The 23,318-nt window shown below is 37.2% G+C and overlaps 1 protein-coding gene across 1 annotated transcript in view; it reads right to left on the bottom strand.

The window, feature by feature from the left end:
• Window positions 1–23,318, bottom strand: part of EMB140 (EMBRYO DEFECTIVE 140) — a 157,355-nt gene that overhangs the window by 98,943 nt on the left and 35,094 nt on the right. Inside the window, exons 8-9 of the mRNA XM_089986770.1 lie at window positions 19,233–19,277; window positions 11,441–11,548 (exon numbers count right to left, since the gene is read on the bottom strand). Coding sequence (XP_089842896.1) covers window positions 11,441–11,548; window positions 19,233–19,277 — 153 coding nt within the window. The remainder of the gene's footprint in view (window positions 1–11,440; window positions 11,549–19,232; window positions 19,278–23,318) is intronic.

Below are 23,318 nucleotides of genomic sequence, written 5' to 3'. Positions count from 1 at the left end.
TAGGAATCGTGCCTAGGGCACGATTCTTGTTTTCAAGAATCGCAAGAAAGGGGCAGGGGAAGGGGTTACGCAGGGCGTAACCGACCCCGTCCCTCTCGGCAAGAGGGGAGGAGGTTAGCCGATAAAGGGGCAGTGGAGAGGGGGCTCTTGCCCTTTTCTCTCTCTCTCTCTCTCTCTCTCTCTCTCTCTCTCTCTCTCTCTCTCTCTCTCTCTCTCTCTCTCTCTCTCTCTCTCTCTCATCGGCAAGGAGGTGTCGTCAGTCTCATCTCCGGCGATTGGAAGGTAGGAGCGCTCGATCGTGACCACGTCCTTCCCAGTGAACTATCGATTTCGGCAGGACCTACGGCAAGCAGTTTCAGCAGCCATCAAACGCCAGGCAATAGTACGGGTTTCCCTCTTGATTTCGAGTGAGAAAGAGGGTGCAGATTTGCTTTCCATGGAATATTTTAGGGAAATCATTAGAGAGGCAGATTTGGGGGTTTGAGGCGCCGGAAACCCCAAATCGACAAATTTATGAGATTTGATGCTATGGGATTTATTGGTACCTGTTTGGGTGGGTTTAAGTTCTCTAGTGTCGGTTTTATATAAGGAGGCTATTGAAATCAGTTTTGGGGCGGATAGACTTGTTTAGCAAAAGTTTTCTCCAGGACCGATAGTCTAGTAATCTGATTTTCAGTTTTCTGTGGTATCGAGTTGCATATGTTTGAGATTGTGTGGCTGGTTTTAGCATTGTTATAGCATAAGTGGTGCTATTACTGTGTTTTGTGACTATGTGCAACACTTGGTTGAGGCATCTTTCGTTTCATGTATGCTTCTTGATATCGGCTGTTTACACCTGTACTACAAAAAGGTTCTCTGTTGTGTGCACAATTGTTATATGTTTTCTATTATGTTGGGAGGCCTTTCATGATGTGTGATGGAGAAACCTTTCCAAATTTTGGTTTGCTGGGGCGGAGGAGTTTGAGGTGTCTATTGTTTGCTTATGAGAATTGGTAACTTGCCCTCAGCATAGTGGGTTGCTATCTGGAGTGCTTTAGTCCATCGTACATAAAATACCTTGATAAGTACAGAGAACATATACCTCAATTGAATAGTAACTAAAAGTTCATGACTCCACTATGCATTTGAGATTTAGGAAAAAAAATGATAACACTCAAAAAGATAATGTGCATTAACCCAATAATCAGTTTATTTTTGTGCATGTTGCGTGCCATCTTCTGGCCACATATCAGCATGATTGAATTAGTCTTGGTGTTCCAGACATAAGATGATGCAGCATGATCTGTAATATTCACTAGGTGTTGGAGAACAAAGCAGACTTTGGCACTTTTTATTCATGAGTCAATGGCAAATACACTTAACTATCCATTTGAGATGCACAACAGATACATCATGTAACACCTCTTCTAGTAAGACCAGACCAGCAGACCTTAAAAGAAGTGTCTTGGAAATTTTTGTTTTTCATGGGTTTGTTTATCCTATTAACAGATTTTCTTTTCACAAACTGTTGAAGTCTGTCTCTAATGGCTAACAGCAGCTGCCTCTGACACATTCAACTTTCCAAATGCCTAATGATGCTTCGATTGAAGTGGTTTTCATGAGGAGTTTCAGTGCTTCACTCATTTCTGGAAATTTCAGGGAATATTACTAGAAATATAAAGGTGTTCATGTATATTTACCAATGACTTGCTATGCCCATACATCATATTTACAAAGGAAAACCTCACTTATAGGTATTATCCACTACAAGCCAAGCACCAACTCTTCTACACGTATTTGAGATTCTTTGCATGACATGTCATTAAGGAATTGGTTTGGGTGCATGAATAAAATGTTACACGTAAAAAAAAAAATCGTTTATCTATCTCTATCAGAGTTCACCAGCCTGATCTGAACCCCCAACCGAGTCGGGGCTGAACTCTAGCCAACAGGGTTGGCTAGGCTTGGTAAGAAAAAAAAAATATTATGTGTATACTTTAACACTTAGTGTTATTTTGATTCTAGAGCTAGACTTTAAATTTGCAAGTTAAATTTCCAGATTTAGTTATATGCATGTATGGTAATTTTAATACATGTTATGAATGAGATTGTTCATGTGCTTTGATTTGATCTGACATGCCTAAGTATTATGCTATCGAAAAATTTGTTTAAGTGCATATACATACATGAAATCGATGTGTGCGTAACATGTACAATACTGCTTGAATGTTCACATGTACTTATGAATCATAAATGAATGCATGTGTATGAAATGATTTCATAAAAGCACATGAATAGTGAACTCATGCACATGCATAAATATATTATTGTTTCATGCACATCTTTAAAATTTGTCATACATATGCATCGAAAAGCATGTGGAAAATTATGCAGAGAGGCATGTGATTGATGATTTTTGCTTATGAATGCATTGATGGTCAATTGGATCATCAGGGGCTGGGTGAGCCTCGAGAACCAGTTGTTCTCTGTTTTAGTTATTTTGATGCATTGCAACAAATCAAATGTGATATTATTGTTTTACTGCACTGTTCTATGTTGTCACGAGCTGTGGTCCCGTGAAAAGCTTAGCATGCTGATGTGCAAGCTTATGTTATTAATTCTGCATGTTAATTTGCAAATGTAAAAGAGATGAATTAATAACTAGATAAAATAAAGTAAAGAACAGTGTAATTCATTTTCTCTTTGATGTCCCTGCTTTAGCGTGGGAATCTTGGATATTGCGGTTTGGAGAAAACTGTGAGGATACAAAAACTCTGTGTGCGTTGTTGCCCCTGAACCCGATATTGAGGTTCTTCTTCTGGCCACGGTTTTAGGGAGAGTCCGCCACTTTTCCTGGGGGTGGTGTGTTTTGACACAGCTGTTGTTGTTTTGGTATACCAATAAAGTGGCGCCAGTGGATGCTGTTTTCCATGGTGTCCCCGACTTTTGATGTTGTTTTCCAAGGTTCCGATGGATGGTGTTGTTTCCTGATATCGGTCGAGGGCTAAGTTTGGAACCCGATAATAAAATACAAATTATGTGTTAAGCTACCCCGGGAACCCTACTTGACCTCGGGGACTGTACCTGTTTGGTGTATCCGCGGGCAATGATAAATTAAAAAGAGGAACTTAAAGATTGTGTGCATTTAATAGGACATGCATAGGGAAAGAGAAGAGCTTAAATGAAAGATAATAAGGGTTCATGCATTGCACATAAATCATGCATATTCTTCCTATGCATTAGTCCATGCATGTTTACCTATTCACTTGGTTGTTTTATGTTGATCATTGCATGATGTTGATCTCTTTTGCATTCAAATGTCCTTATTGATTAAATTATAATCACTGTTACTTACTTAGTGTTCCCTCATGCTTAATGTTTATTTTATTTTTGCATGAATGGTTAATTGCCTTATAATTTGGTTATAATTGTATCCTTCTAAAATATTACATGGATCTTATTTATGCTCTTTTTCTTATTTGATTCATTAGGGAAACATGTACGCAGAATTCTTCGGATTTCTAACCCTCTTCTTTTATTGGTTTTTCCCAGACACTGGTGATCAGTGAAATCGACCCGCTTCTGAGGGGATACGAGGGTCACATTTACTTCAGACGGCTTCACTTACGGACAGAGTGGCTCTACTTTTGTTTTCTTTTAGTTCTTATTTCCTGCAATTTGTTATTTCATTTTTAACATTGAATATGTGACTCTTATTGATTAATTAATAAAAGAGTTCAGTTGGTTGGTTATGAATGATAAATGTAAGTTGGTTTGTGGTGTGTGGTTATCCAACTGCAATTGGAACTGTAGGGACCCCAGGTCTCTGGGAAGTTTTCCGCAACTCTTAGAAAAAAAATTCCGTATTTTCCAAAGGTATGAGTTGGGGTCGTTACACCCGCTAGGGTTCTGAAAGAACCCCAACAGGTTTTATCGAGCAGCCCATTTATCGGGCCTTCCTTTTACTTTTATATTTTTCATTTCATGGGGCGCGGCTCGAGTCCGGACCCAAAACCCAAAAGCCCCCTTTGAGTTGGATCCGTGATGACTTATTGAAGTGGATCCACAGGTCGGATCCAACCGCAGATCCATACGTTAAATTTCATATATGTGGTACACTTTATATGATATTCTATATGGATCCTGGATTAAAACTTGGATCCCAGGCTCCAAATTAATAATTTCTCGTTAAAAATTCAAATAGAATGCAGGAAAAATACGAATTTTACAGAGTCGGACTCGATCAACTTGTCAAGGCCGAGTTCGTCCACATTTTGGACTCGGTCAACTTTGATTGAGTCCAAAAATGTCTATTTTTAGGGAATAAACAAAAAAATCATTTTTTATATATCTTTTTTTTAATATATATATATAACCAGACTGTGCAAGTCACTGCATTGCAATGTCTGTGCAATTGTTAATGTATAAAGTTTAAACATTTGAATGTCAAAACTGAACATATCAGAAACATGTGAATGCCATAGTAAAGGGGTCATTTCAAAAATTGGACCAGTACAGATTATGGACCATTTCACAAGGTCATAGTTTCAAGTTTTTTTTCCTTTAACCATGGCCCATAGATGTGTTTACCTTAACTTTAATTGTTTACTAGATTTATTGTTATATATATATACATATATACATATAGCCGAGTCCCTGTGTCCAAAATTTTTTAAATTGCGCCGCACCCGTGTTGCACCCGCACCCATGTGACATAGCTTATGATTCATATATATATATATATATATATATATATATATATATATATATATATATATATATATATATCGAAGTATGTGGGGCTTAATGAGCCCAGCCGATTTGTGGTTCGGCTGGGCAGATTTGAAGTCTGTTAAAGCCCCAGCAGACTGCATCGACTGGGTAGTTTCCATAAAAAAAAACTGTGAGCCCAGCCTACTGCATCGGCTGGTCAGAATCATAATCAAAATAATATATATATATATATAGACCGGTACAGTGTGGGCACTGTTATGACTATCAAGCCCTAACCGACTGCATCGGCTGGGCACTGTTGTTTCAGATAAAGCCCCAGCTGACTGCATCGACCGGGCAATGTTTATTTCCTGCCAAACCCCACCCAACTGCATCGGCTGGGCAAAGTTATATTCTGCAAAGCCCCAGCTAGATGCCGTTAAATCCCCAGCCGACCTGCAGTTCGGCTGGGCAGATTCAGACAAATAAATCTGGGTAGTTTTCAAAAAAAAAATATGTTAATGTCCAGACTTATATGCTTATGTATGTTCAGATTTACATGTGCATATGTATGTATGTTAAATGCACATGATTATGTTCAGAAATTTAATATGTTAAATGCGTCCAGATTTACATATATCAAATGCTCCTGTTTATGTTCAGATTTACATATGCTAAAAGTGCAGACTTAGTACATGTTGAATGTTTAGATTCATACATGTCTAATATTCAGATTTGTGTGTCTATCCATGTCTAGATTATGCATTTTTATGACTGGACCGTTATGCATGGTTGCATATCAGTATTAGGTATGCTTCTGTGTAGTTGCATATTATGAACACTTGAACTTTTGAAAGTTGCTTATGTTAAATCAATATAGTCAGGTGCATACTTGAATGACATGCATAAAATAAAACATGATGTGTTCATATGCATATGAAATTTGTTATTCATGTGCATTCTTATTTTGGATGTATGAATGTGCATTTGAGAGCATGTTGAATGATTGCATAAGTGGCATGCTCATTGGGGCTTTTGCATAAAATGCAGCAGTGGTCTAATGTAAACCATAGAAGGCCATTTGAGCCACGAGTAGTTGTTGCTCTAAGTTGTTGAATGCATGAAAAAATCCATAAAAATGTATTGGTTTTATAAACTAATTATACTGTTAAGTACGGTAATGGTTGAGGCCCCGTGTTGTGTTTTGTATGTTGATTTGCAAAACGAATATTGCATAAAAAAACGGTCTTTTAATAAAAAAGATAAAATAAACAAAACAGTGTAATTAAGGTTTCTTCCTTGATGTCCCTTCCACAGTGTGAGAATGTTGGATGGCGGTTTTGAGGAATCTTGAAGATACTAAAATTCCTTGTGCGATTGTGCCCCTCAAGCCGATATAGTGGTTCACCTTCCGGCCATGATTTTAGGGAAATTTCGCTATTTTGCCTGGGGTAGTGTGTTGACACGGCTGTTGTTATTGGTATACCAAGAAAGTGGCATGAGTGAATGTTGATTTTCCTAGTGTTCCGATCAAAGTTATCAGAAGCACCTAAGAATATGGGGAAGCGTGTTTCAGAAGCACAAAATGTTGCACTTCCAAAACGTGCAGGGAAGCATTTCCCTTTTTTGGGGAAGCGTGCTTCCCATAAAAGGAAAGTGTGTTTCTTTTCTTCGAAATAATGGAATAGGAAGAAGGGTGTTCTGCCCCCATACTCCTCAACAAAATGGGATTGTTGAACGAAAACATAGACATATTGTTGAAAGTGCCATGAGTATGCTTCATGACAGTAATCTTCCTATCAACCTATGGACAGAAGTCTTTCATTCTGCCGTGCATGTGATAAATAGACTGCCCATGGTTGTTCTGGAAAATAAGTCTCATTATCACTGCCTTTTTGGAGCTCATCCTAGTTATCATGATTTGCGTGTTTTTTGTTGTGTTTGTTATGTGCATATTGATCAGTCTCTGAGAAACAAGTTTCAGGACAAAGCCCAGAAATGTAGGTTTGTGGGATATGCAGATGACTACAAAGGATATAGGTGTTATGATCCCACCAACAAACGTATCAGAATCTCAAGAAATGTTGTTTTTGATGAACAAAACTTTGATGACGAAGCCGATGCAACGAATATGCCAACTGAAGTTTACTATCCTTGATTGAGTTCAGAACTTTTTGTTAACTCGAATGAAGCATGCTCCTCAGATTGCGTGCAGCAAGAAGAAGAGAGTTTTGAAGACACTGAGATGTCGAGATCACAGAATACAGAAGTACCAGGCAGATACAAGGGCATTGTCTACTCTAGACAGAGACCGACATCATCAAGTCATTCAGATCATGTCTCAGACGGCAATCCGACTACTTCTCATACTCTTGAGGCCAGAAAATCAAACCGCATACGACATCCCATTGACAGGTGGGTTAGCTATAACAATTTCTCATTGGATCTTCAACTCTTCTTAACTGCTCTCAATAAAGAAGATGAGCCCATCATGTACTACCAAGCAGCCACTTCTATCAGGTGGGTAGAAGCCATGAATGATGAAATGCAAGCCTTGCATGAATGTGAAACCTGGGAAGTTGTTCCCAGACCACCTGACAAAAATGTTGTCGGATGTAAATGGGTCTACAAAATAAAGTACAAGCCAGATGGAACCATTGAACGATACAAGTCAAGGCTTGTGGCAAAAAGATTCACTCAAGAAGCAGGGCAAGACTATGATGAGACCTTCAGTCCGGTTGTAAGAATGGGAACAATCCGAATTATTATTTCACTGGTTGTTGAACATGGATGGAAGTTGAGTCAGCTTGATGTAAAAAATACATTCTTGCATGGGGATTTAAAGGAGGAAGTATACATGGAGCAACCCCCTGGGTATCAAGAACAAAATTGTAAAACTCATGTGTGCAGGTTAAAAAGAGTTATCTATGGTCTGAAGCAAGCATCTCGCTCATGGTTTGATAGCTTCTCGCTAGAGATTCAGAAACATGGATTTTCACGTTCCATGTTGGACCACTCATTATTTATTTTTAGAAGTCAGACTGTGAGCACTCTATTATTAATTTATGTCGATGATATTGTCATCACAGGAAACTCTGCGACACACATCCAAGAAGTAAAAGACTTACTAGGACAGAGGTTCAAAATGAAAGATCTTGGAGTTCTACATTATTTCCTTGGTGTAGAAGTTGATAACCAGGCTCATGGCTTGACACTCACTCAGCATAAGTACACCGTAGACGTTCTCAGCAAGGCAGGCATGCAAGACTGCAAACCTCTGGGAACTCCGAGTGTGCTTCATCAAAAACTTAGCGCTCAGGATGGAGATCTGTATGATGACCCCACCAGGTATCGAAGCATAATAGGAATGTTACAGTACCTCACATTCACCAGACCTGATATTGTTTATTCAGTCAATCAAGTGTCTCAATTTATGCATGTGCCACGCACTGGACATATGGAAGCGGTCAAGAGGATCCTTAGATATCTGAAAGGGACTATTGGGGATGGATTGATATATTCACCACAGTCATATGGCAAAGATGAGCACGGACTCACTGTATATTGTGATGCAGACTGGGCAGGAGATCCTGATGAACGAAGATCTACATCAGGATATTGTGTCTTTATTGGAAAAAATTTAGTCTCTTGGAGCAGCAGAAAACAAAAGGCCATCGCTAGATCAAGCACTGAGGCTGAGTATAGATCTATGGCTGCTGCTACTGCCGAAGTCACATGGATCAGGCATCTACTAACTGAAGTAGGAGAAAAGATTTCCCACACTACTTTGCTATGTGACAACCAAAGTGCAATCAACATGTCATTCAATCCAGTACATCACACTCGTGCCAAGCACATTGAGATCGACCAACACTTTGTGAGACAGAAGGTTGAAGAAAAAGAGATTGAGCCTGAGTTCGTCAATACTGAAAGACAAGTTGCAGATCTATTTACCAAAGGGTTAACAAAGGATCGTTTTTGGATGCTTAAAGGCAAGTTGTTCATGGTACAAAACCATGATCAACTTGAGGGGGGGTGAAAAAGGTGAAAAAGGATCTGGATCCGATCCGTTTCCACGTCGATCCATGGATTGTGTATCCATACTTATGCATTGTAAAACACTTAGACTGTCGGGTCTGGATACACCAGACCCGGATCCATACCTCTGTGTTGTAATTATAAAACACTGTTTAGGTCACGATTCTATGTATGAAAAAAAAGAAAAAGGAAATTGTATCAGCCGAAAGCCTTGGGTTTCCTCTTCGTCTCTCTCTCTCCCTCTCTCTCTTTTCTCTATACAGGTGAAAAACTTTCAGCGACATCATATTCAAAAAATGAGTGTAGCTGAGATGCGTATGCTGAGATGGATGTGTGGAAATACAATAAAAGATAAGATTCGGAACGAGGATATACGTATGAAGGTAGGCGTTGCACCCATTGAAAATAAGATGAGAGAGAATCGTTTACGGTGGTTTGGACATATTCGGCGAACCAGTTAGAAGGATGGAGAAATGGGAAAATATATTAGTTAAAAGAGGTCGGGGTAGGCCTAGGAAGACATGGATGGAGGTGATAGGAAAGGATATGAATGCTTTAAACCTCACCGAGGACATGGCATTGGATAGAAATGATTGGAGAAGGATTCATGTGGAAGACCCATAATGATTTTCTTTTTTGGTTCATATCGCCGACCCCAATTATTTTGGGATGAAGGCGTAGTTGTAGTTGTTGTTGTTGTTGTATCGCCGACCCCAATTATTTTGGGATGAAGGCGTAGTTCTTGTTGTTGTTGTTGTATGTTGATGATATGTTGATCACAGGAGATGATGCAATGAGAATCAAGAGTATCCAGTCTACTCTAACAGAAAAATTTGAAATGTCGGACTTAGGTTTTCTGACATATTTTTTAGGCATTGAAGTTGTCTATTATCACAGGGGTTACTTTTTATCTCAAACTAAACTTGCTTGTAAGGTCATTGACAAGTCGGGCATTACAGATGACAAAACTTGTGAAACCCCTAAAATTGTAGGGACAAAGATAAAGATTGATGATGGAATTCTTTTAGAAGATCCTACTCCTTACAGGCAACTCGTTGGATCATTAATGTATCTTAGCATTATCAGGCCAGATATTTCTCATGCAGTGCATGCTGCAAATCAATTTCAACATGTCCCTACACCAGTTCATGAGTGTCATTCTTCAAATTATCAGATATGTGAAGGGGTCCATAAATAAGGGAGTATTTATATCTTCATCTTCTGAAATAAATTTGATTACTTATACTGACTCTGATTGAGGAGGTGACTCAAATAACCGTCACTCCACCACTGATTTTTGTGTGTTTTTAGGTGAATCATTGGTTTCTTGGAGATAGAAGAACAAAAGGTGTCTTTGTCTTCTACTGATGCTGAATACCAAGTCATGGCAACTACAACCATAAAAATTGTTTGGATTTGGTGGTTGCTAGAAGATATGGGGGTTCATGTTAAAGAGCCTACAAAGTTGTGTTGTGACAACAATAGTGCAATATATATATATATATATATATATATATATATATATATATATATATATATATATATATATATATTGTCAAGAATCACACATTTCATGAGCGAACGAAGCATATCGAAATGGACTGCCAATATGTTAGAGAAATACATGAAGAAAGTCATTGATCTCCCTTATATAACATCAGAATATAAACTAGCTGACTTCTTTACTAAGGCACTTTATTCCCCCAAGATTCAATTTTCTTCTTGGCAAACATTCGGTCATCACACCGTAAGTTTGAGGGGGAATGTTAAAATGTAAACTATATATATAATATATGTATATGTATCTATATACATATAAATATAGATATATATATATATTAAGGGTAAACCCGATAAGGGTAAACCCGATAAGGGTAAATATCTAAGCAAAAGGGGAAGCGCACTTCCCCGAAGCGCGTTTCGGAAGCGTGAAACGTCGCACTTCCGAAACGCGTAGGGAAGCGTCCCCCTTTTTGGGGAAGCGCGCTTCCCTTTTATGGGAAGCGCGCTTCTCCCTCGCTTCCCCATTTTTTGTTTTTTCCGCTTCCCCCTCACTTCCGGTTCGCTTCCTATGTCGCTTCCAGTTAGCTTCCTAGGTCGCTTCCGAGACGGTTCATATATTTCTTCTAAGTGGTCCCACGCTTCCCCGCTTCCTAAATTTTTTAAAGTGCCTCGCTTCCCGCTTCCCGTATCGCTTCCCGCTCCCGCTTCCTTTACTGGTAAATATGTCCTTTCATATTTTATGCATATTCATCTTTTTTAATATGATTGTAATTTACTTTTTGTATTTTAGTTTTTCTTTTTTTATTTCATTTTGTCTAGCCTTGGGAGGCCCACATCATAGACGTTGGGCCCCTCCAACGGTCACAAATGTGACCATTGGAGGGGCACCAACGTCTATGAGTGGATCCCCTCCAAGGCCTCTCTCATGTTATAAATAGGGGTGAACCCCTTTGTATCTTTTCCAGCTTTAAGCAAAAGCTCTCTTCTTTAATAAAGATCATATATTATTTTTATGCCTTTGTGCATATGTGATTTATTGTATGTGTTTTGCCTTTGTGCACACTTGTTCCAAGTGTTTTTCTTGTGCCTTTGTGCACACTTCACACATTGAGAACTTAGTGTTGTGCATATACTCTATGGAGACATTTTCACAATATCCTAATGGAAAATTAACTTAGACAATCCATACCAGGGTAGAAATACAAACCTGAAATGTTTTCCTTATTGTATCATAGTTCCGATCACCACTTGCAGTGCAGATGACAGAAAACCTTCGTCTTAATCCGTCAATGCGAGTAAGGAACAAATCCCAATACTGGAATCTCCACAGATAAACAAATCAAAACATTCATCAGAAATAGAATCATTTTATTCAATTACAGCTAACTCTATAAGCCATTAATGAGCACTTAGCTACAAAAAGCAATTAATGAAGAAACTGGAGAACTGTTGAGATATGTACATTATCTAGATTGCCTCATACAGCTTTTTAAATCACATAAACTTGTTGCAAAGACTAAGAAAAGTGAGAAGTAAACAGATATACATGAATGGACTAGTCTGGTGAAAAAATTGGTTAAATTTTAGACATTGCATCTCCTACATGGACACTTGCATTGCCCGAGGTCATGCCTTCCAATATTTTGTTAAAAAAAAGAAATGAAGACCTGTGCCTTCTCTAGGAGAGGTCAGTGCTGATATGCAAAGATAATTTTCAAATGAAAAAAGATAAAGCAAAATATAGAATGATCATAAAGGTAGACATGATTTTATGATAGAATAATATAATAAAGACAGTCATTAAATTTTTACCAAATGCAAGTCACATCCATTCTTGTGGCACTTGCATATGCCATTTTTTCCATGATCTGAATTTCACCAAGAATGACATCACATGAATTCTTTATGGTTATTTTCACTTGTTTATATGGATGAATCTAAAAATATAAAAACAATACCCATGTTTTCACCATACCAAAATAACAGAGAGAATAAAATGAATCAACAAGTGACAATTTTTGATGTAGTGACTTCAATGACTCAAATGTCACAAACAAACAAGGATTGCATCCAAGTGGACCTAGGCACAAGTTCAGACTTCTGTTGAATTTACATATTACCAATATAATACAGTATTTCTATGTTGAGAAGCATGTGACTTTCTTTTTGTTGATTAATTCATGAGAATTACATAAGAGCTCTCAGAAAGCCTCTTATTTGAGTGGTTTGTTTTGCTCCAAGATTTGTTTACGCTTAATAATTGATAGCAACAGCTGCCTTTTCGAAGAAAACTGCAGGACGACTCATCAGATGGTTGGCTCGGTCTTCAGGTAGCTATTGCTTAGTTAGCTTTGTATTGAGTTAGCTCTTGTCTAGAAAATGCTTCTAGTTTGAGAAGGTTTCCTCATAAAACAATCTTAAAAGGTGAAGCTAATTATTTGAAGGAGCCTTTTCTCTTTAACACAAAGAACCAGAGCATTCTCTAATTATGTTAAATATTCTCATCTGACTTCTCAAAAATGATAAATGCATAGACATGAATGTCACCTCTGTTCAACAAGATAGAGAAGAAAGGAGAAATGCAATGAAAAAGATGGCTTTCATTAGCTTCAAAGAATGAGGGAGATACAACATAAAGGGGTCGACACCTAGGGATATACAAAAAGACAAAAATAGTTGGTCATCAACCTTAATGGTTAAGTTACAGAAATACCCCTCTAGAATAAGCATATATACAATTAAAAGAGGGTAGCACACACTCAAGTCATATGCATATTACATTCCTCAAGACTCCTCAAACTTGGGATGATGAAAACACAATCATTCCAAGTTTGAAAGGAAATTGTTGGAATTGTAATGAAGTATGCAGAATTACAAGGATAAGGTGGAAAAGCACCAAACAAGTCCAATAGTGGACAATTACAAAGGCACAATAGGCATAAAAGTGCATAAGCAAGAAGTCCACGATGGGACAATACACAAAGCCTCCAAAGGGCAACACCAATAAGTAAAAGAAATATAAATATTATTGAAGAGGTGCTTATAATACAATGAGAGAAATAGGGGGAACACACCCCTAATTATATACATCAAGAGAGAGAGAGGAGACCATTTAGTTGGGGCCCCAACGACTCTAAGAGTGGGGCCCCTAATGGCAAATAACAAAAAAGAAAAATAAAAAGAAAATTAAACAAATAAAAAAGGGGAAAAGCTAGAATATTGTTCTTTCTAGAAAACAACTATAATTACATGTGAAAAGACAAAAATGCCCCTATCGGGCAAACTAATACAAAATAGATTTTATATATATATATATATATGTGAATGTCTTCAAAGGCAAACTTTTAGTGAAATAATTTGTCATCTTAGTAGTCCCAATATACAACAATGAGATGATTCTCTCCAAATAATCTCCATGACAATTTATCTCAATGTGCTTAGTTCTTTCATGAAATTCCAAATATTTGGCTATATGGATAGCACTACGATTGTCATAATGCAAAGTAGTAGAACTATCAATAGTAACACCCATATCTCCCAACAACCATCTCAACCATATAATCTCTACACTGACCTGGGCCATAGCACGATAATCCACCTCTATTGTGGAAAGAGCAACTCTGCTGCTTTTTCCTCTTCCATGATATCATAGAGTCAACCAAGAATGTATAAAACCTAGTGACAAAATATATGTCCTGAGATACTCCCCAAAAATCTACATCATAGCAGGCTCTCAACTTTAATGCAGACAAAGTAGAAAGGAATAAAGCATAATGGTTGTGTTCTTAATATATCTAATGATCCTCAAAACCACTGCCAAGTGAGAGGATCTAAGAGAATTCATGAATTGACTCACCACATGCATAGCAAATGTAATATCCGGCCTTAAGATTGTCAAGTAAACCAAACTCCCTATCAACTTCCTATACATAGTAGGATCATCAAGCAGCTAACTATATGAATGTTTCAATTTGCAGTTGGCCTCCAATAGGAGTATCTAATTACTTCTTATCCTTAGTTAACCGTGCTTTGTCAATCAAATCAGCTATATACTTATGTCGAGTCAACAAGTAACCTCTCTTTGAATACGCAACCTCAAGCCCCAAAAAATACTTTAGCTTATCCAAGTCCATCTCAAAACTTTTTGTCAATCGAGACTTTACATTCTCTATCATGGCCTTGTCATCCCCAACAATTATCACATCATCAACATACAAGAGCATAGACTATACTCAAGTAGAAGAAGCCACAAATAGCGTAGGATCATGTAAAGCTTTGTTTGAAGCCCAATTGATCAACAGTTAAACTAAACTTGTCAAACCAAGCCCTTTGAGCTTGTTTTAGGCCATCCAAAGCTCTCTTTAGCTTGCACACTCTACCTTCCTTGTCAATAAGTCCCTCAGGCAACTCCATGTACACTTCTTGTAGATCGCTATTCAAAAAGGCATTTTTGACATCCAATGGACATAAATCCCATCTACGAACCACAACCACTACAAAAAAAGTTCCTATAGTGGTCAGCAATAGGAGCAAAGGTCTCAACAAAGTTGATCCAATATTGCTGGTTGTACCCTTTCGCTACAAGTTGAGCTTTATACCTTTCTATTGTTCCATCAACTTTGGTCTTAATCTTGTATACTTGCATCCAACAACATTTTTTTCATTCTGACAGCATGACTAACTCCCAGGCTTTCATTCTTTCCACCACCTCCAACTCTTCACACATAGCCTTCTGCTATTCAAGCTCTAAGACAACTGCAACATAGGAGTTGGGTTAATTATAGGATTGAATCATGGTTAAGAATGCTTGGTGAGTAGCAGAAAATGACTCATAAAAAATAAAACGAATAGGAGGACCATAAGGACAAGTACTTCTACGCACTTGAGGAGTAGAAGGTACAAGTGCTTGCTTATCAAGATCGGATTGGGGAACATTAGGACTTAGCTCAGATGAAGCTTCACATTCCAGATCATGTTGTTGCAGAAATAAAATAACTGGGTAAGAACACTTAATGGCCTTCTACTATAGGTAATCCACTCCTCATCTTTTTCAAGATCTTCTGGGAAAAAATTAAGAAATAGAAGGTAGACTCAGAACTCTCAGTTTGATAATCACCCTTGTAATATGGCATAAGCTCCAAGAACTCTACATGCTTAGAAGTCCAAACCTTCCTACCTACGGGATCATATCACATATCCTTTCTACCCTTCAGGATACCTAATAAAGCAACACTTAACAGTTTTAGCCTTTTAGGGGACAATTTACCCTTATGTTGGGGTGAAACAAGAACAAAATAAGCATTGCCAAACACCCTCAGCAAATCATAGTCATGTTTCCTACCAAACAATCTTTTATATGGTTAAAGTTTAAACCCTTCAATAACCCTTGATGGCACCCGATATATCAAATATATTGCTGCTCCCACAGTCTCTATCCAAAACTCCTTAGGCATTCCACTATTAAACTATGAAGCTTTAGTGTTTTCAAGTATATGTTTGTTCTTTGTTTCAGCAACCCCATTTTGTTTTGGCGTATAGGGACATGAATTTTAATGTATCACACGTCAAACAATTCACTTATGTGTTTTATAAAATATATCCATGTATATTTAGTAAAGTCATAAATGAATGTCACAAAATACATAGACCCTCCTTTTGACATCATAAGAGATGGACCCCAAACATCAGAATGAGCAAAGATCAAAAGGATAAGCATACTCAATCTCTCTAAAGCTACATGAGAGAGGTTGACACTTAGACAACCTACAACTCTCAAAACACTTTGCCTCATCAGACACTATATGTACAACTACTGCCTAGGACACTAAAAGACGACATAAATTGCACGCTAGAGCTAGACACATGACCCAACCCAAGATGCCACAGACAAATGACTCCAAAACTGCAGAAGCCACACTCAGCTTAGCTACATCTTCATATCTTTGGTCCAACTGATCAAGAAAGTAAAGATGGTCTCAACTATGCCTAATCTCAATCTTCTTACCTGATGACAGATCTTGCACAAAATAACCATCAGGAGTGAACACTACATCACAATTGTACTGAGTAATCTGGCCAACAGAAATCAAATTCATAGCAAGGGATAGAACTAAAAAGACTTTAGGAACATTTAGCTTTTCGTTGGAGTTAGAATCAAAAGTAACTTTAAAGATATTCATAAGAATGTCATCTGCAGTGCGCACCACAACATGAATTACAATTTCTTAATATAAATTCATTTGCAGTCATATGACATGACGCTCATGAATCAATCAACCAATCAACAACCAAAACCAATACTAGGGATACCTACGAAGGTACTACTAGAAGTACCCGAAGTAGTTGCAACAGAAAAGGTAGACAAAGATAGAAGTGCTTGAATCTGCTACTGTAGTTGGTCTAGTCTGGAATGAAAAGAGAACTGAGCATCAGAGGTGGAGGGAGTCACAACCGCTCATACATTCCCCTCATCCTTTCCAATGCTCCTTTTACCACTCACAATAGTAGAAATCTGAAACACTCTCACCCATCCTCACACTCTTCTTCTTCAATATTGAGCAAGTCGTCTTCATGTGGCCCAATTTCTCGTAGTAATGGCACCTAACTCCACTCATATCCAACTTTGGTGCCCTGGACTTAGCACCACCATAACTTTCGACTTGCTTGGTAGACACCATAACTGTGTCTCTAACTGGACAGGACTGAAGAGGCTGCATCTTGGTTTCTTCAGCAATAACCTCAGAAAGGACCTGAGTGATTGAAGGAAGAAAAGTCCTATGAATTATAGCACTCCTCACATTATCGAACTCAGGATGAAGTCTTATAACAAACTCTATCACTCACAATCCCCTTAGACAACGTTTTAGCATCGATATAGGCCATTCAATCCTTGCAGTTATCGCACTTCTTGTTGCCCTCCATCAAAGCAAGCGCATCTCACAATTGTTGTATCTCTGAGTAGAAATCATGAGCAGACTTGCTTCCCTGCTGTAGAGACCCCCACGTCTTGTTTCAATTGATATTGCCTTGCCTAGTTTTTTGCATATATATTTGCTTCAGGTAAACCCCATGCATCCTTGGATTCTTGGAACTTAGAAATATTCATAGCAATGCTTTGTTGTACAGAACCAAAAATCTACGATTTGACCTTAGTGTTATTTATCTTTTATTCCTTCAAAGTATCAGCACCTTAGTGTTATTAATTGGGGTCACTCCTTTTTTACCTCACACAAGTCTCAACTAGATATCCTCCAAACCCCTTTCCAACAATTACAACAACCATAAAATCGGACCAAAAAGCATACTTGGTCTCATCAAGCTTCATTGGAGTGAGATGAATAGGGTCTCCCTTCTCCATAACCCACAACTACATTATAGTTACTGCACAAGAACACCAACCAAAGCACAAGACCAAAATATGCAGTATATAATCAGAAATCAGCACAATAGAGCAAAAAATAAGATGTACAACTTAAATGATTTCATAAAAGAAAAAATAGCAAACTATCAGCACCAAACTTTAAAGTGAAACGATGATAAATCTACACCCAATCAGAGAACATCACCTTCACACCACTACAAATACTCACACAATGTTAATCACGCTAAAAACTTAGCAAAACCCATTCATATCGGCAAGCCAATAAACTGAAAACCCCAAAAACTGTGTACCGCCACTAGTAATTCTCTAAAAATACCATCAAAGTTCAGCCAAAAATGAATAGCACCCAAATCACAGTCGACTGAATCCTTAGTCAAAAACGGCCAGAACACAACTCATTTGGGGCCCAAAAACACACTGATATGATCAGACTAAACAAATATATCAAATTTGGACACAGTAGGCAACTAGGCATCAATATCCAGAAATCATAAGAAAATCCATAAAAAATCAGGTACTCATCTGTTCATCAAGATTTCTGATTCACAAATCTTCTAAAATCAAGGGCTAGCAAAACCCTAAATCAAATATCACAAAAACCCCAACTGACCGTACAGATCGATTTCCCACAGGATGATGTCAGCAGGGTATCCACATGCAACAGCAGTTGAATGAAGTCTTCTTCTCATCGGCATGATGATTCTTCTTCCAAACTTGCAGTCATGGCTTTGATACCATGTTCAACAAGTTAGAGGAAAGAAGAAATGCAATGAAGAAGACGACTTTCATTAGCTTCAAAGAATAAGGGAGATACAACATAAAGGGTTTGAACCCTAGGGATACACAAAAAGACAAAAATAGTTTACCATCAGCCTCAATGGATATGTTACAGAAATACCCCTATTGAATAAACATATATACAATTAGAAGAGGGTAGCACATATGCATATTACATTCCTCAGCAACCTCGAGATAACATAAACTGTTGCCTCTGAGGAATTATCTGGTGATAGATCTTCTACATTACACTGAATCTTCATAACCTAGTTGGTCCATCACCCTCAGTTCCTTGGGATCCCTCTCTATTTTTTTTTCTTGAAGTTAATTTCTTCGTAAAAGTCATCAAGACTTCTAGTTAAAGACTGTAATTGTGTTTTTATCTAAATTGGTTTCTTATTTAGCAGCATCACCAGGAGGAATTATGCCACATGTTTCAGCAATGCCTCTCTGCAGGATGAAAATATGATTTTAGTGAAGAGGAATCCTCTTACAATATGCATGATGTAGTTTGAAATTTGGCCCACCCTTCACAGATTCAAAACCTGATAGTTTCGCTGATGGAAATTTATTGTTCCTAACAGGCAAGAGTTTACATTCTCCTTTGCAAAACTTTGCTTCATTTCAGGCATACATCTAAATGTTCAACTTACTTCAGCCAAAGTTCCTTCTTAAGTGAGTTTCACAGCAACAAACCAGTTGAATGGATGTTACTGCTCTAACAAGAACGCTCAAATTAGTGCCTACCTCAGGTGAGGAAAAATGAAGCCAGATTATCATTAACTGCAAAATATATTCAACTTTAAAAATTACAATAAGCTGACAATTTCATATTTCTTACCTCACTGAAGCTGGAAAAAACACATTGAAATGATCGCTCAAAGACCTGCAAAAAAGTATTAGTTCAGGACCAACTGGCCAGTACATTTCACGAGAAACAGATGGAAGAGATTAGTGTTGCAGAGATACTCTAAGGAAACATGCTTTCAACATCTACAGGAACCAGTCTTCCAAAAGGCAAGCAATAATAATATACTGGAAGCACACAAAGTGCCAAAAACATAATTTCCTACAAAGACAAAAGACTGCTGGTGGTACGTTTTGAAACATTCTGATGGAAATTTAACACCAATAAAAAAACCGTATACTTTCAGTTCTCACAATTAGTATTTCGACACAAATACAACAAAAAAAGACCATTGGATATTAGAAAAAACTAAAAAACAAATGTCACATTTAGAAGTAATACTTTGTTTGAACCTAACCCCAATATTAACATATTTTCCTAATATTTAACTTAAATCAGGAAAACTATTCTGTTCTTATGCTTGTCCTTTACTTTTCTTGAAATTTGTCTTCACCAAAAGAATGGTGTATACTCGCAACCGTCACCTTGATTAGAGAAGCCACTGGGTGATGTCTTGACCATTGTAAACTGCTTCAAAGGATTTGTCAAGGGACCCTTCACTTCCTAATTCTCCATCATAGATGAGATTTTATGGACTTCCATGTCTATGTAACATGAGAATTTCAAGAAGGGTGATGTACCCTGTTGAGCCATGTTGACACTGGTACTAGAACTGGCACCTCACATATACAGGTCAGGCCAATTACAGCTCTAACTCAATCCAGACCTGACCCATTAAACAGTATGTCGGATCATCTCATCCATTCACCATAGTTGTTTATAAACATTCTTGCATTCTGTGTATATATATATTCCCCGTATTTTCAGAAATTCATGTTGTACCCTACATAACCACTTGCACCTTACCTATGTGACATAGTTCATTTCATTTTTACTGAATTAAATCATAGATTCACACTTTTCAACCTCTATCTGAGCACCATGTTAGACCAGTTGTCTTTATTTCCATTGTTTTTGATATATTCTGGCCTGATGTCAATGTGTTCAGATGTTTTTTTCTGTATGTAGGGATGCACAAAGAGCCAAGCAAGTTCAGGCTTAGCTTGGACTCGTCTGAGTAAGTAAACAAGTCGACCTTGAAAAAGGGCTTAGGCTCCTTTCATGTAAATGGGCCAAGCTTGATCAGGTGGTTAGACTCGATTAGCCTGATTAAGCTTGGCTTAAATAGTTATTTGATATAGGGGTAGCCTGAGTTGTAATCATATTCCCCTATATAGTTATCTGTATGAAGTGGTGTCTGTAATCGTTGTACAAATAAGGGGCATTTCTGGTATTTGGAGGATATCATTCTAAATAGAGCTAGAAAACCCAAAAGCACAGGTCATCCAGTTTTATCAAGGCTGCTGCTGTGCCAGGCTCATCTCTCCCTTGATCTCCTTCCTCAACTTTTGATGCCAAAAATCATCAAGATCTAAAGAACGGTACTCCACACATGCATAAGTACATGTAATAATATCGATTAGTTTTTGTACAAAAATGCATAAATACATGTACACATACAAATATATCAGGGTGAGGAGCACCCGTGTTATTGTTTTGATCAAATGGGGATCAAAGCCCCCATTTGACCAAAATTTAGGCAAAATTATGAGAGTCCCCGACCCTAATTAGGGTCGAGGGCCTCTTTTTTCTCACTCGGTCTCTCCCACCTCTCTCGTCTTTCCCACCTGTCTCATCTCTCTCGGTCTCTCGGTCTCTCGATCTCTCTCGTCTCTCCCACTTCTCTCGGTCTCTCTCGTCTCTCCCAAGAAGAAGAATAAGAAGTGGCCCAACTGATTTTTCCTGTTTAAGGTTCGCATTTTTCCTGTTTCATTCTTTTCTTGTTCTTTATTGGCCCAACTGATTTGTGAACAGATTTTCCCCTTCCTTTTAAACCTTTATTTGCTTTTCACTGAATTGAGAGTGAATATGGTACAGGGTTCACATGGATGTGCTTGTTACTCATATTTTTCTATGTATGCATATATTCAGATTTTAATATGTATGCATGTATCCAGATTTTTATAGGTATGATTATATTTGCCTATGTATGATCATATTTGCCTACACATGATCAGTTTTGTCGATGTACGATCAGATTTGCCTATGTAAGATCAGGTTTGCCTATGTATGATCAGATTTGTCTATGCATAATCAGATTTTCCTATGTATGATCAAATTTGCCTATGTACGATTAGATTTACCTATGTATGATCAGATTTGCCTATGCATGATCAGATTTGCCTACTTATGATCAGATTCACCTATATATGATTAGTTTTGTCTATGTATGATTAGATTTACCTATGTATGATCAGGATCAGTTTTGTCTATGTATGATCAGCCATATAATTTGTGTAAATCTGTGTTTCGTAGTTTTTTTCACAGCTATAAAATTTGTTTCCAAGTTATATAATTAGTTTCTCAATTATATAATCAGTTTCTCAGTTATATAATCAGTTTCTCAATTATATAATTTGTTTCAACATGCAATTCTTGGTGGATGTTTAATTGGAATTCTTGTGTAATATATCTTGATTCTTATTCAATATGAATATGAATATGAATTCATTGGATTATATAAAGCATTGTCTCTGTTTTTTTTAACTCTTTGAGTTTTTATAAATTTCTATGTTGATATATATTTTCTTATATACATTTTTACAATTGAACAATGGGAAGAGATGTAGGATGAGATTATGAAGCTAAAGTTCAGTACCCCACTAAAGATCACAAACTCGTGGGATATGTAATTTGCAATTATTGTCATAAAGAGACTAGATGAAGCATCTCTAGGCTGAAACAGCACTTAACTGGCACGAAACATGGTGTAAGCTTGTGCGAAGCAGTTCCACCTGATGTGCAAAGGTTTTTTCAGAATCATCTAAAAAATCAGAAGCAAAGAAACAAGAGAAAGAACAAAACAAGTTCGAAATTAGGAAGAGTGTTTATTTTAGATCATCAAGAGGCGATAATGTGAACAAAGAAGTCAGTAGATCATGTAGTATTGCAAAAACAAGCACAATTGGTCCTATGGAGCTCTATGTGAATAAAGAAACACGACAAACCATAATAAACACTGTTTTCAAAAGGGATGAGAGAAAAAGTGTATGTCGTATCATTGGTAGATTTTTTTATTCTAATGCCCTATCATTTAATCTTTGCAACAGTCCATATTTTGGTCCAATGGTAGACAACTTATTGCAAATTATGGGTGATGTTTCAAACCATCTTCTTACCACAAGATCAGAACGTGGATTTTGAAGGATGAGATAGATTGTACTCATGAAATTTTAAAAAAGTTTAAAAAAGAAAGGCCAAAAGTTAATTGCAGCATTATGGCAGATGGTTGGACAAATGAAAAAGGAAGAAACTTAATTAATTTTCTTATAAACAACTCATATAGGACAATATTTTTTAAGTTTGTTGACATCAGCGACATGAAAAAAACTGTTGCAAATTTGTGTAAGTTATTTGAAGAAGTTGGTAAAAAGAATATGGTGTAATTCATTTAAGATAATAGACCAAATTATGTGGCAACTGAAAATATTTTAACAGCAGAAAAAACATGTTTCTGGACACCATGTGTGGTGCAATGCATAGATCTGATGTTAGAAGATATTAGAAAGATATCAATTTTTAAATATACAATGAAAAGGGCAAAAAAAATTATAAGATATATCTATAGTCATGCATCGATATTAAATTTGATAAGAAAGTTCATAAAGAATAAATAACTTCTATATTCAGTCATCACTCGTTTTGCCATAACATATCTCACGCTTCATAGAATTTGATGTTATAAGAAAGAGTTGAAGTCGATGTTCTTGTCTTCAAATTTTATATCTAATTACTATAAGAAATATGATGCTAAGAACATTTCTTATATTGTTCTTAATGATCATAAGTTTTAGGTTGTCATATCATATGCAATTAAAGCTACATTGCCTCCCTCTCATGAAAGTGTTGCGATTAGTGAATGCGAATGAGCCTGCTATGAGATTTTTGTACAAGAAAATG

The sequence above is a fragment of the Nuphar pumila genome, chromosome 14, assembly GCF_984573655.1.
Source record: "Nuphar pumila chromosome 14, dmNupPumi1.hap1.1, whole genome shotgun sequence".
In the NCBI taxonomy this organism is placed as follows: Eukaryota; Viridiplantae; Streptophyta; class Magnoliopsida; order Nymphaeales; family Nymphaeaceae; genus Nuphar; species Nuphar pumila.
Note: the sequence above shows the minus strand (reverse complement) of the source record. Positions and strands in the feature narration are given on the sequence as shown.